Genomic DNA, 15,310 nt, shown 5'->3' on the forward strand with positions numbered 1-15,310 from the left:
CACATCTAAAAATATCTTTATCACTATTTTCTATTGTAGCATATGTAGTAATATATTTTAGTGGAATACCTTTTAAATTAATCTGGTAGTCTATAAGACAAATATTTTAGAAATTATTATTAGTCAAATATAAAATTTGACATTAATCTTATTCTAAACGATAAGTATTATCAACACGTAGGAGTAATATATTGTTAGTTTGGTTATTAGTAGAAGCTAACAAATATCGACCTTATATTTTAGAAATGAGAGAGTATACTAAGGGTTTTCTCGCAGAAAAATATATTCTAATTATGATGCAGTTTTTCACATTGTGCAAAATTATTCCAGTGACAAACTAAAGAAATCTGGAGACTAACGTAATGGAACTGAAACTGATATACAGCTCGGTTTATATTTCCTGTCAAAATAAACACGGATTTTGCGTTCCATGACTCGGATTTGATTTTTCTGTCAAATCAAATCTGCATTTTGCCCCGGGGCTTCAAATATCTTGAGACAGCTCAAGTACACTAAGGACAATATATAATTGGACACTAATAACTACTGGTTGATCGATGTAGTATTAGCTGGTTAATAACAATAATTGGGGCTTCAAATTTTCTTCTGTCCAGGTTTCAGCTTTGCTCATTTGGAAGCTACCAGCTACAGTAGCTAAATTAAGCATATGTCCATTTGGAAGCCTCTCATGCTGGCGACGTTAATGACTTAATGTACATGACATTTGGCAGCTACTGTACTACGTACTGCCAGAGAAAACCAACTAGCTAGTCAAGAGATATCTCAATGTGTGATTACAGATTAGAAGGTTACCTACTGTTTCTTGACAAATCAGGCAATTAATCAGATTAATTGATGGATTGTATGACTGAGCACCAGTGAGCAGCAATTCCAATTTAATTGCGATTGTGTTGGTTTTAGAAATTTTGATGGATTTTTGGGACGTCAGTTTCAGCTGGGTGACGGGTGCATGATGAAACCTCAGGTTTAAAAACTCAACTACTTCCTCTGTTCAAATTACTTGGTTTTTTTTTAACTTTGTCATAAGTCAAATACTATTAACTTTGATCATTATTTTTTAAAAAATAATATAGTTTAACAATATGAAAATTATGTATTATGAAAACATTTATTATGGCGAAATAAAAACATAATTCTTACGATGTTAAACTATAAAAATTTCTGAAAATTGATATTCGAATTGAGGAATCTAAGTTAGTACAAAGCTAAAACAATAAATAATGTGAAACAGGGGAATATAAGGGATATTTTTAGAAATAATATTTTTCAATAGAGAATTGAAAATATAAGGGTTAACACATTAAAATTACAAGTTTAACGCCCCATTGAACAATCAAAGTTCAACACGGGATAAAAAAAAAAAAGACAACAGTCACTGCACAACACTGTGTGACACTGTACAACACTATACGAGTAGTGTGAGACACTGTTCATGCATTTTCTTTTTTTTTTTTGAAGTGGACCAACAACCCTATCGGATAACCGCAGCTCGAGAAGTGTCGAACTATGGTTGTTTGACAGAGTATTTAAACTTACGATTTTAGTTGATCAGCTTCTATTTTTGTATTTTTTTTTCATTAAAATAATATTATTTCTAGAAAAATCTAATAAGAGAGGCACAATCATTTTCAGTAAAAACAACGCACACTAGTACAGAAAACCCCATAGGTGCCAGTTGGGAAACCCACATAGGTGCCGGTTTCCCAACTAACACCCCCACCAATGAGAGAAATGATAGGTGCCGGTGTATAGAACCGGCACCTATAAGGTCCAACGAATAAAAAAAAATCCGGCTCGATTTGTTCCCCACAATATCTCATCAAAGAACAATTCATCAATATCTTCATTCATCAACATCCCATCCAACAAGAACAAACAACGAGACTCCGAGATCGAGATTGAAAGATACCCAAGAACATCAAATAACAAAATTAAGCACATAAGAATTTCAAGCACACAAGACTCTAGATCTGGAAGACTTGAAAAGCTCTGAGGCCATCGGGAGGGAGGGCGCCACCGGCGGCGACGTGTCGGAGGTCGCCAGCTGCCCCGCCGCACGCCGCCATGGTGAGGCCGCCAACCGCCCCGCCACACGCCCCCGTGGAGAGGTCGACCGGCCGCCCGCACCCCCGTGTGCCGCAATGGGAAGGCGGCATTCACCCCGCCGCCACCGCCGTCCACCGCGACCGGCCACTCGCCCAGACGCTGACCCCGCCCCCGTCCCCGTCGCGACCGACCGCTCACCCAAATGCCGACCCCGCAGCCGCCGCCTGGCTGGATGCAGAAGGAGAATGGGGGAAGAGAGAAGAGAATGGGGGAGGAGGAGAGAGAGGCACGGTGACTGGAGCAGTGGAGGAGGCCGGGCGAGTGGATAAGTACGCGCGACTTTATCCACTTTATCGATCACGCCCCCGGCTTCTCTCTCGATTGGCTCAGCTCGTTTGATAGGTGCTCGGTTTTTTATTTAACCGACACATATAATATATCATAGGTGTCGGTTTTTCTATTGAACCGGTACATAAAATAAATTAAAGGTGCCGGTTTTTTGTATTTTTAGCCTGTGGAGGTGGGAAAAACACTATAGGTGTCGGTTTTAACTCTTCCGGCACCTGTAGTGCCGATCTGTATGTGTGTTTTTTAGTAGTGGTATGATGTTTTCGATCCAGACCATGCATGTTGAAAATTAAATGTTCTCATTTTTCATAAAATCAGTAGTAGTCAATCCTATATAATAGTTCAAGAATATATTTTGGCCGAATATGTATGACCAAAAGACAAGTGTGATAGAGATTAGAGATCGAATAGCTGTGGCATGTAAACCATCTAGAGCTTGGAAATGTATACACTTTTCGATTATAAAAGACAAACTAGTAGTTATCGCTATAGAAGAAGAGTTCAATGGCACATTTTGGTCGTATTTATAGGCAATCAGGAATAGATGTGACGGAGAAAAGTAGGAGCATGTGTGGCTACGTATTTATACATTTTTTTTAGAACTATACGTATTTATTTATATATATAAATATATATATATATATATATATATATATATATAAATGGAATTCAGGTGAACTCATGGTATACAGTGCATCAGCTGCATGCTTCTAGAGACGACACTCTGGACACTAGCTTAGCTACGATGTCTCTAAATTAAATCAACGGTTAAATTAACACAAAGGATCGACACCGTAAGAGATGACGTCAGATAATTTAGATACTTTTGGAGTCTTCGTTTGAAAATTTCCTTTTTCCAACCACATGCATGGTGGTGTGACTTGGAATTCAAGTTGATACGGCTAGCTATATGCCTCCGAGTCGGAGTGACCTGAGTAACACTTAAATATACTGAGTTCAAATCTTTATAAGAGTTAATTTTAAGTTAAATTGTTTGAGAAGACTAAGTTCCCGATTTAAAAAGAGGCCGAGAAAAAAAAATACCCTTATCTAATAAAATAATAGAAAAAGCTATAACTTTGTGAGTAATTATAGCATAATTTGTGAGTCATAATATATATAATAACACATTAATCATGAGACTTGATCACAGGCTCACAAATCACACTACATGTAATGTGTTTAACGAGCCAACTCGGACATTTTAACGAGTCAAGTTTCAATTCATTTCCAACCTATTATGTTAAATTGTTAATGAGTCGAGCCGAACAAACTCGTTTGCCCCAACTTTAAGGGCAATTGTAAATTTACCACTATTTTAAATCGTTATTGCAAAATTAGCACTAAAAATTACAAAAATATCACTAGAACAGTCATTCGAGTGGCATCCTTGCAATATTGAAAAAACCGGTGGTAAATTTACAAGTGACCCAACTTTAAAGAGTTTTTACGAATTAATTAACGAATTACGAGTGGAGCCTGAGCCAGGCCCATACCCTACCATAGCCGCCACAGTCAATCAATTGCTACAAATACAAGTACTGAGATTGTGACAACGACAAGGAAATCCCAACATCTTCGCAAAAACTGCACCAAATTTTATTTTTCTTCCACCAACCGAGCCGATCGCAGGAAGCCGAGCGAGAGCGTCTTTCCTTCGCCTCGCCGCCAGCCATGGCGCCACCACCACCATCGGTCACCATCATCGAGGACGGCCGCGTCGCCGTGCCGCCGCCGCCGCCGCCTGAGCCGGCGCTGTTCAAGCTGACCGCGCTCGACGCGCAGTGGATCCCGCTCCCGCTCATCCAGCGCGTGCTCGTGTTCGACGACGGCGGCGAGGGGCGCATACCGCCGTTCGAGGACGTCGTCGCCGCCCTCCGCGCGTCCCTGGCGGAGACGGTGGCGCGGCTGCTACCCCTCGCCGGGAGGATCGTCCACCTGCCAGAGACGGGGGAGGCGGCGATCGACTGCTCCGGGCGCGGCGGCGGCGTCAGGTTCGTCGTCGCGGAGTGCGGCGGCGCCGACGCGGCGCGCGTCGCCCGGGACGCCGACCACGACGTGGCGCTGATGGAGCAACTCGCCCCGGTGCTCGACGCCGACGCGCTCCCGGCGGAGACGATGGCCGCGCAGGTGACCAGGCTGGGCGGCGGCGGCGGCGGCGTGGCGGTCGGCGTGGCGCTGCACCACGCCGTGGTGGACGGCCGCTCGGTCTGGAGGTTCATCGAGGCCTGGGCGGCGTGCTGCCGCGGCGACGACGCGTGGAGCGCCGCGCCGGCGCTGGCGTTCGACCGCGCCGCCGTCGCGCTCCCAGACGGCGAGGAGCTCGCCAGGGACGTGCTCCGGAAGTACGTCCCAAACCTGCCAGTGGTAAGCACGCAAATTCACAGGATTTCTTTGAATTCCATTGTTTTTTAAAAAAAAACATTTACATTTCAAAAGAATATGTTCAAATATTTTTTAAAAGAAATGAATGTTATTTTTTTCAACCGCACGATCGATCAGATTAGTGGGCCATGAGGTACGGCCTTTCACTGTCCAACTTTTACTGTCTTCATTGCAGTGCATGCCCTGCTACTGCTATTTGTGTGGTTCTATCCAAATTTGAGGCTCCTGTCAGATTTGAGGGAATGGCTTCCCGGCAGATCAAGAAAACAAACACAAAATTTTACCGTAACTTACCCCCGATAACTTCAAAACAGTAATTAACAGCCATTCCATTTGGAATTTACAGTTGGAGTTACAATGTAAACTCATTATATTTACAGTGTAAATTTCACAAGAACCAAACCTACAACATAAGCTAAAGAACCATATAACCTCAAAACAGTATAGTACCAAACCAGGGGCGGAGCCAGGATAAAATTATAGCTGGAGCTAAACTAAAATGACCAAAAGTAACTAAGAGAGATTTAAGGTTGGATTAGAACTTTTTGGGCCTTCTAACAACCTCAAACAAAGTCTATATTATCCCCTCATCTATAAATATATGGATTAGAATTTAAGGGGATATTATGGGGGCTCTAATGGTTTATTAGGGGGTAGAGGGGTCTAAAGACCCCTCCCCCCGCCCCTTACCAAACCAACTTAGAAAAAGTCCAAATTATCTCTCTAAAGTCTAAACTATTGTGGTCATCCAATTTACCTTACTCATTTCAAATACTGATATTTTACACCCTAAACTTTTTAAACCAGACCAATAACCCCCTTAACCTCCCATAAAGCAGTATCAGTCTTACATGACACACATGTACAACAGTTTAGCCACATGTCCATCTAGTCAACAGTTTGAAAAAATATCTTTTCAAAATATAATAGTGGCCCCACATGTCATACTCTTTCCTCGCTCTCCCATAGTCCTGTGCCGTCGTCGCCCCCGCCCCACGTTGATCTCTCCAGCTCTCCCTGCCACCACCACCCTCCACGAGCTTGCTAGCTCCACTAGTGTGGCTGCAGCTCGTTGCATCCATGTGCCATAGCACAAGCCAATCAAGCTCCTCTCAACTGAAGAGGAACACACCCATGCAACCTTGCGAGCCATTCCCCACCCTTACCTCTCACCGAGATCGATGGGTGAGATGATGCGGTAGGGATGCTGCCTTTCGCTGGGGATGACGCCACCGCTATCGCCTACACATCAAACCTTTCTTCCTCCACCGTCTCAGGGAGGCCATCGCCGTCTTCCTTCGCCTCTCCTCACTGCCCCTCCTATTGTGGGGAGGAGGGAGGGAGAGAGTGGGAGATGGAAGGAACGAGAAGAGAGGAGAAGATGAAGCCCACTGATTTTTTTTTTCTACTATCTTTCTAGCTTACTACACTACCATCACGTAATATCAAAATCACTCCGGGTTGAGTTGGGGGGATTAAACATCCGGTTTGAAGAGTTCGAGGTGCAAAATGTCTGGTATTTGTTGAATGGGTAAATTGAACGACCGCAATAGTTCAAAAGGGTAATTCGGATTTTTTTTCCTACTAATTTATAGTCACCTTTTTTAAAGAAAAATAATTGCAGTTACAATCTAACAGCACCATATTTACACTGTAAATTGCAGAACTTCGAGGAACCACACGTAGTTAGGACATAAACGGAGTAGCTGTTTACGTTTTACAGTCATTTTTTTAAAACAAAAAACTACAGTTGGAGTTACAAAATAAAACATCATAATCATACCGTAAAAATCCAGAAATCCCTTGTACCAAATCAAGATGAATGAACTGTTAGCAGTAGCAGTATTGAAGAACCATATGGATGCCCGTGAAAATTGCTGCTTTCAGCATTCAGCAATCGGCAATTCGTCGTATGCATGTCGCACACTTGCCTCATGAATCATGAAGGCCTGAATCCTCAGTTCCTCACACCTGAATCCTCACATGCGCCGTGATTGGTCGACACAGGTAGTAAAATAGACGAGACAACCTGGCCTGGTTTAGTTCACAACTTTTTCTTCAAACTTTCAACTTTTCTATCACATCAAAATTTTTCTACACACACAAAGTTTCAACTTTTCTGTCACATCGTTCCAATTTCAATCAAACTTTCAACTAAACTAAACACATCTAGACAACTATTTGGAGCCTCCTTGCCTCGTAGGTGACCTATACACAGATAGGTCCAACTCAATGGAAGCCATGCCAGGACGTCCACGCTTGGTGGAAAATGCTAGTCAATAAAAAAGATGTGTCTTAAAAAGGCTTGCGTACTCTAATTCTCCTGGTTGTTTGGGAGATCTGGAAGGAGAGAAATTAGCGTATCTTAGAACATAAAGAGACTGTAGTCCCTAGGCTGTTGGCCAAAATAAAGGAAGAAGCACGAACTTGGGTTCTTGCCGGAGCTAACAAACTTAGGGAGTTTATCCCTCCACACGTATAGTTGTGTATAGCCTTTTCTTTTCTTCCCCTAGGGGTTGTACTTTTCTCCCGCTATATTTAATGAAATAGCACAATCTCGTGCTGATTCCATTAAAAAAAAAGCATATCACTAGCCTGGCATGAATTTTAAAGACAACTAGAGGCAATCCTTGATGAATCATTTCTTCCTCCCTAAAAAACCAATCTAGTACCAGATATAATACATTCTAGTAATATAAATTTAGACATAAATTTGTTCAGAATCATAATATACATTTATTCAGATTTATAGTAATAGAATACATGTTACATTCGATTCTATATTCGTTTTTTTATGGAACGGAGAGTGTCATTCTGAGTAACAGGTTGAGTGATACGTGAACTTCTGAGGTGTATCCAATCTAAAAAAAAAAAGCTGTTCAGCGACACATGGGCTAATCCATGTAGAGGTTGTGATGCATAGGACACATGCTAAATTTTGAAATCCCATTAACATTTAACTCATGTTAGTATGTAACATATTGTATTATTTTCATAATTTTTAGGTATAGGACACCCGATAGTTTTTTTCTAGATTTGCCCCTAAGTGGTGGTTTTTGTTTTTAACTCCACCTCTATTGTTTTCTACGCGCATATTTCTTAAACTGATAAACAATATGTTTTTAAATTATTTTTATAGAAAGTTGCTTTAAAAAGTATATTAATATATTTTTAAAGATAGCTAATATTTAATTAATTGTGTGTTAATGTGTGCTTTGTTTTATGTGTCTGAGAGGAGGCGTAACCCCTGGTCTCGAACACACCCTTAATATACACATGGTGGCAAATCAGAACACAAAGTGGTCACTAACTTGAGTGTAAATCCTGAACAGAAATTGATATCCAAAGTAAAATTTGAGCGTATAGGCCTGAACACAAACGAAATAGAGGAATTAATGGATAGAAACAAGTGTGGAGTTAATCACAAATCACAAATATGTGCAGCCAACTCATCTCCTCATCACGTGTGTAATGACGTGGCATCCTAATGACGATCCTAACTCAAAATCGAATTGAATTGTCTCTGGTGTTACATATGTTTTGGCCTTTGTTCACACGTACTTCCTTCCCCCGTTTCACCCATATAAGTCATTTTAGCATTTCTCATATTCTAGTATTATATAAGTATATATGTACTTTTATACTAGTAGGACAATTTACCTTGTAAGTTCGAGTAATTCTATACAATTTACTCAAACAAGTTTTATAAATATAGGTTTTTTAAAAAAATGCAAAATAAGTTCATAAATTTGGCTTATTCGCGCCATTTCCGATGAGCAGGCAACGGTACCCAAGTTCCTCGTCAAGGGCCGCCTGCAGCTCTCCCGCCGGACGTTCACCGTCGCCGCCGCGCAAATGCTCCGCCTCAAGCACCGCATCGTCGCCGGCGCCGGCGCCGGCCTCACGCCGCCGTCCGGCTTCGTGGCGCTCGCGGCGCTGGCGTGGGTGTCGTTCGTCCGGAGCAAGCACGCGGCGGGCGCCATCGCCGCCGGCGACGAGGTGTACCTCTTCTTCTTCATGGACTGCCGCGGCCGCCGCGCCGCGTTCGACCCGCCGGTGGGGGAGGGCTTCTTCGGCACGTGCATCTCCGGCTGCCTCGCCACGGCCACCGCGCGGGACCTGCTCGGCGGCGGCGACGGCGGGCTGGTCGCCGCCGCCAGGGCCGTGCAGGAGGAGGTGCGGCGAGCGGCGGAGGACCCGCTCGCCGGCTGGGAGTGGATGTCGCTGGTGGGGCGGATCGCGCTGAGCCGGCTGGTGAACATGTCGGGGTCGACGAGGTTCCCGGCGTACGAGGCGGCGGACTTCGGGTGGGGCTCGCCGAGCCGGACGGAGTTGGTGACGATGAACCATGGCGGGCAGGTGGTGCTCGTCGCCGCCAAGGGCGGCGGTGTGCAGGCGTCGGTGTCGATGAAGCCGGAGCACATGGACAAGTTCAAGTCGGATTTTGAGAGCTACTTAGAATGATTATTTGACTAGAAAAAATACCCGTGCGTTGTAACAGGTGAAGTCTATTTTAATCTTATTATTATTATATGGTTTAGTTAAGATAAAATTCACTGTGAGAGTTCGCTTGAAAATATATATTTTTAGAAAATTATGGGCTGTAGTTAGGAATCCAATCACCTTAAGTTAGCATGCGAGTTTTTTTAAACATATTTTTTATATGATTCCTTCTATATTAAAAAAGTGAATTATCTTAAAAACCGACTTAAATACGGATATGTATTTTCAAAAGCAAACGAACTAAAAACCGACTCATACACGGATGACGTATGAAAATACCAACAAAAACATTTTTAATTTTTATTATAGTAGAGATTGAATAAGATGAAAATTCCAATTGGAAACCATCGATCGTACTACGTGTTTCTTGTTTGTAGTAAAAAATTTTGGAGTGCTTTTGAATTAAATGGCCGAAAAGACGTCATGTCAAGTTGGCAACCAACTGTTAAGATTTTGAGAAAAATAATATATTGTCCCCGATATCTTGGATTGTACTGTACATGTTGATATATAAGAAAGGATAATAGAAATTCTTGCATTGTCCCTGATAACAGCACACATGGATATTAATAGGATCTGGTCTTAAATAATTAAGCAAATTTCATAAAACCTTACTCGCTCCGTCCTTAAAAAAACTCAATCTAGAAAGAGATATCTAGGACAACGAATCTGGACAAAGGGTCACATTCCCTCCTAAGTTAAGTTTTTCTAGGACAGAGGAAGTATGTTTTGGAATTGGAGCGCACGTCACACAAAACCCATTAAAGCTTAAACCTTATGAAACATTATATCATAAAACATGAGATTCTTCAAAACAAACTATAATACCTGAGGTTTTGAATTATAGATGCTTCAAAACCGAGTTTTATGAAGTTATTACATTCTAGAATCGCTGGATTGCTACTAAAGCACAGACAGGTTACTACGATAGGAAATAAATAAATGCTCATGGTTTAAGAGAACATAACGCCCCTGTTTTTTTAAAAAAAAAAATCATTCGTCCAATTAGTACAGTATATTATTTACATGATTATAGATATAAATTAAATATTATAATAAATAAACTTAACAAATAGCTTACACAAAGCATCTTAAAAAAATACAGAAGAATGTTTTTTTTAGAAAACATATTAATCCAGTGAAGTTCATGATGAATTTATTCCACCCACCCCAAACCAACTTCCAAGTTTCTTACTACGAATTACTCTAGTTTTCGCCACTTGGACACTAAACAAAAATACAGTACTAAAAATGAGGTGCTCTTTCAAGCTTCACTTGTTCTGTGGTGCTACCAATTTACACAACCGTGTTTGGCATATTCCTTTTAAGTGAAGTACTTACATATTTTTCCCATGTACTACATATGAATTAATTTATCCTTCCGTTCTACTCTCTCCATCAAAAAAAAAACCAAACGTAGGACTAGATGTGATATATTCAGATTCGTTGTAGCAGGATATATCACACCTAGTTCTATGATTTTCTTTTTGGACCGAAGGAGTATATTATATAAGTCATCTTAGGTTGGTTCTAAATCAAAATACTTTTAGTTTCTAGCAAAATATATAAACATCTATAATCAAATTAGGCTTTAAATCTACGACTAAACATATTCTATGGTACATTTATTTTGTGTTAAAAATATTGCTATGTTTTTCAATAAATTTAGTTAAATCTTAAAAAGAAACAGAGGTAGATCAGACTATCTAGGCGCATAGGCCATGGCCCATTTACAAAACTAGCCCGATGCCAAATTGAGCGGGATATATACCACGGCCCATTTAAAAAGATTATGCAACGCAAGTAGTTCCCCTCCTTCTTTTCCAATTTTTTTTCCTACTAAAAAAATGGTGGTTGCCGGACACGGCGGCGGCGGCGGGCGTTGCTGTCAGAGGCGATCAGGCTGTCCGCGATGGATGCCCTGTGGCTCACCGCTGCCGCTCATCCAGCGTGTCCTCATTTTCCTTCCTTTAAGAAAATAAGAGATTTGAAACATGTTGAGAATTAAACAAGAGAGACTTTACGGTTGAAACCGTACGTTTCTTATTACTGCACTCGTGTTCCTACCACCGTCCAGCGACGTCGCCGTCGACTGCTCCTCATCCGCCACGGTCGCTGGCGTCAGGTTCATCCCGGCCAAGGGGCGAGGGGCTCGGCGCCGATGCACGCTGCCTGGGGCCAAGCTGTGCCCTGCTAGCTTGATCTCCAATTTTTTGTTGTAATGTTTGATTCAAGTATCGGTTTTTGAATCTTCAGCTCACTTGGAGACCTTGGATGGAATCGTATAGGGTCAGAATTGTTTTTATTAATGGAAAAACAGCAGGAGCATGCCTTTTCATTGAATATAGCAGGAGAAAATACAACCCCTAAGGATAAAGAAAAAATATGAGGTCATCGAAAGCTATACATTATACAAGGTGTGGAATGGACTCATGTAGACGCTTAGCACCGGGTAGGCCCCAAAGGCTAGCCTCATCTTTGATTTTTGTTAGCAGAAAACCCGTTGCCAGACCCTGTACCCAAGCGTCTTTCTCCTTTCCTTAACATAACGACTTCCCTTTTTTTTAAAGAACGCATAGACTAGCGGCATGAGGTCTTTCGGTCTGCACCCATCAATCCATGCGGAGTCCCAGAAAAGCACTGGGTTTTCATTACCGACAGTTATTTTTTTGTTGAGGCGGCGAAGAGGTCCCTGTCTACTCCATCGCAAGGCGTCTCCAGTCCCACCCATGGCTTGAAAGACACACAAGATTTACTCATAGGAACCAGAAGCACGAGTAATCCAAATCATAGAGCCCATAAAACAACGAAATTTAACTATTTGTAACTATTAAGTTTGGTAATTGTCTAAATATCTTTATTAGATTTGCACTTATTTTTTTACCACTTTTAATATGTGATTTCTTAACTATTTGTTATTTTTGCCCACATAGCATGCAACCATGGTAACGTATGGTGAAAACCAGTATGAGATCCACTAGTCAGTATCTCTCCCTCCGCCAGCCTTCTCCCTCACTACCACTGCCGTGGCTAGGCCCTCTCTGTCACTGTCGCCGCGAGGGTGAACATGAGGGTGGGCACCCCTCGCCTCGGTGTTCAACCACCTCTATTGCCTCCTTGCTGGCGGCTCGCTCAATAACGACAGCAGCATGGGCGACATCGCCGGCGTTGCTAGGGTTCGTTACGACCCGCTCGCTCACGTTGTCTAGATTGAGGAATTGCTTATTCCCCAACGCCAAGCTACGTGCCAGTGCCAAGAGGCTGCACGAATGCGGTACTGGCAACGGTTCGAATGTCTAGTTCCCCACCGCCGGCGCACATGCGACAGTCGTCTCACTGGCGATGGTGACTTGTTTCATCCCCATGCTGCTGCCCTGGTGCAGTAGCAGCCACAACATCGTTGGCAGTTGCCTAACATGGTGTTCATGTGTGGAGCTAGAGCGGCGGTAGTGAAGAAGGGCAGCACGGCGTCGACCTCCAGGTCATGCAGAGCGCGACAGTGAGGGAAAGGTGGACACCGACGATGTAACCCATGCCGCCATCATCGTCGTGCAAGCCGCCGACGAGGAGGCGGTCGAACACCGGGGTGGCTATCGGGCGGCAGACGCCCACCCTCATGCTCACCCTCACAGCGACGGCGGCAAAGAGGGCCTAGCCACGGCAACGGCAGTGAGAAGGCCGGCGGAGGAAGAGACACTGATCAATGCATCCCACACATGGTTTGCAGTTTCGATTTTAGTGAAAATTTCGGTAGGACAGAAATTTACAAACTTCTTTGATTTTCAGCACTTTTGGACCGAAAATATTTAAAATTTTAACAAATTTGACTAAATTTGAATAAATTATGATCAAATTCAATAAAAATTTAAGAAAACCCGAAAATTTATGTCGATATAATGACTTGCTAGGGGTCTGAAACTTCGAATCAAAATTGCAATTATCGGTCCCATACCATTTTCACCTTATATTGCCATATTGGCATGCCACGTGAGAAAAAAGGAAAATAGTTCAGAAACCACCTCATAAGAGTAATAAAAAAATAAGAAATCTAGAAAGGACATTTGGATAATTAAGAAACTTAATAGTGGAAAATAGTTAAATTTCCCCTAAAATAACAACAGGTGACTAGAAGTCTTCCGTATATTTGAAACGAAAAATTACCGTGCGAATGTTGTTAGCCACATGTTCTTTTTATAGCTTATTTATCATACTATTGAAATAGATTATTTGATTCACACTTTAAAAAGTATATGTTTAAATATATGTTTTCCCCAATGTGCCAAGCCCAGATGAGCGTGAGCCGCCATGGGCCAAACTACACATGTCTGATTGGATTTGGATCACAACCGAACTCCTACAGAAATTTCAAGGACTATTTTTCTTCAATTTTAAACCATACCATCAAACATTTCATGCAAAAGGAGAATCAATTTTAAACAGCATCAGCATCAACAATTAATTAACGCGGTAATTAAGTAATAATAAAACTACGCGTGTGCCTAGCTAGCTAATTAGTATTCCTCTTTAGTCTTCACCATTGCACGCCATGGAGGTGGCCGGCGAACCCCCTCTCGCCGCCGCCTCCGCTCTCCTCCTCGCCGCCGATGCCCCCGAACTCCATCACCCTCGACCCGTCGCCGCCGCAGTACGCCTTGTTCCCTGACGCCGCCGTCGCCGCCGGCGCGTAGAACGCCGTCGTCGTCGACCCGGCCCCGGCGTTGTACCCGACGCCGGCGGCGCCGCCGCCCATCATGAGCCCGACGTCGCCGCCGCCGTCCTGCTGCTGATGACCATGGTGTGAGTGTGATAGGCCGCCGGCGAGCGGGGAATGCCCGTCGATGACGACGCCATCGGCGCCGCCGCCGCCGCCGCAGCAACCGCCCTCGCCGTGGCGCGCCGCGGCGGCGCCGCCGGCGCCGCCGAGCACGGCGGCCTTCTCGCCCTCGGCCTCGCGGTAGCGGTTGAGGTAGGACTTGAGCGGGCCGACGTAGGCCTCGAACCCCAGCGTGGTCATGGCCCAGAGGAGGTCGTCGCCGTTGATGGTCTTCCGCTTCTCGCGCTGGCACTTGTCGGAGGCCTCGCCGGTAACGAAGCTGATGAACTCCGACACGCACTCCTGCACCGTCTCCTTCGCCTCCTTGGAGATCTTGGCGTTCGCCGGCAGCGACCGCTTCATGATGCGGCTCACGTTCGCGATCGGCAGGAACCTGTCCTGCTCCTTCGCCGGCGAGTCCCCACCGCCGCCGCCGCCGTAGACGACATACCCGGCGCTGCTCCCGCAGCCGCCGCCGCCCGCTGCAGCCGCCGCCGCCGCCGCGCCGGACTCGTTGTCCGACGGCGGGCTGCCCACCGGGCTCAGCAAGTGCCCATAGCTCTTCCTACTCTTCATGTGAAGCTAACAACACTAGCTATAGCTAGCAAGCTAGCTAGCTAGAGAGAGAGTGTGTGTAGTTAGAGAGAGAGAGAAGGGGGAGGTTATGGGAGTTGAGGATGGAGTGGTGATGCTCTCCTTTTAAAGAAGGAAAGGAGGTGAGGAGATGCGAGTGGGAAGACGGTATCGATGCGGACACAAAGCAAACATAAGGACGCTACTATATATATTATGTGTGTCGCGACATTCTCGTCCCTACCCGATCACCTTTCATGTAAACCATGTAGTAATAGTTCAGCGGTTTAATTTGTCACCTATGCAAAGTGAGTAGAGATTAAGGATAACAAAATCTACATCATGCTGAAATTAATTCTTATCTATCAAGGTGCTCTATCGCTGCATTGCGTCACGTTTTAAATAGTGCGCGCCGTTGCACCAATAAAAATTAACTTGGTTGTTTGCATTACATGTGTGCAGCGCATTCAATGATGCTCATTTACTTCTTGTAAAAATAAATAAAGATATGCTTGTTAGCTGATGATCATTTTGAAAAGACTAAAAAATCTTAGGTGATGATCAAACTACGACGAAAAAATATTGTTTAAGGTGTTTAATTATTTAATTTATACTAACATA

At 43.7% G+C, this 15,310-nt stretch overlaps 2 protein-coding genes across 2 annotated transcripts; one reads left to right on the forward strand and one right to left on the reverse strand.

Annotated features, from left to right (window-relative positions):
• Nucleotides 1-3,991: 3,991 nt before the first annotated feature.
• Nucleotides 3,992-9,428, forward strand: LOC127781632 (anthocyanin 5-aromatic acyltransferase-like). Its single transcript, XM_052308618.1, has 2 exons — nt 3,992-4,782; nt 8,581-9,428. The coding sequence occupies exons 1-2, from the start codon at nt 4,090-4,092 to the stop codon at nt 9,262-9,264; spliced, it is 1,377 nt and encodes a 458-aa protein (XP_052164578.1). The 5' UTR covers nt 3,992-4,089; the 3' UTR covers nt 9,265-9,428.
• Nucleotides 9,429-13,578: 4,150 nt separating this feature from the next.
• On the reverse strand, nt 13,579-14,859 carry LOC127782618 (nuclear transcription factor Y subunit B-11). Its single transcript, XM_052309889.1, has one exon. It carries the CDS (start codon nt 14,690-14,692, stop codon nt 13,835-13,837), a length of 858 nt encoding a protein of 285 aa, XP_052165849.1. The 5' UTR covers nt 14,693-14,859; the 3' UTR covers nt 13,579-13,834.
• Between the last annotated feature and the right edge of the window lie 451 nt (nt 14,860-15,310).

The sequence above is a fragment of the Oryza glaberrima genome, chromosome 8 (assembly GCF_000147395.1).
Source record: "Oryza glaberrima chromosome 8, OglaRS2, whole genome shotgun sequence".
In the NCBI taxonomy this organism is placed as follows: Eukaryota; Viridiplantae; Streptophyta; class Magnoliopsida; order Poales; family Poaceae; genus Oryza; species Oryza glaberrima.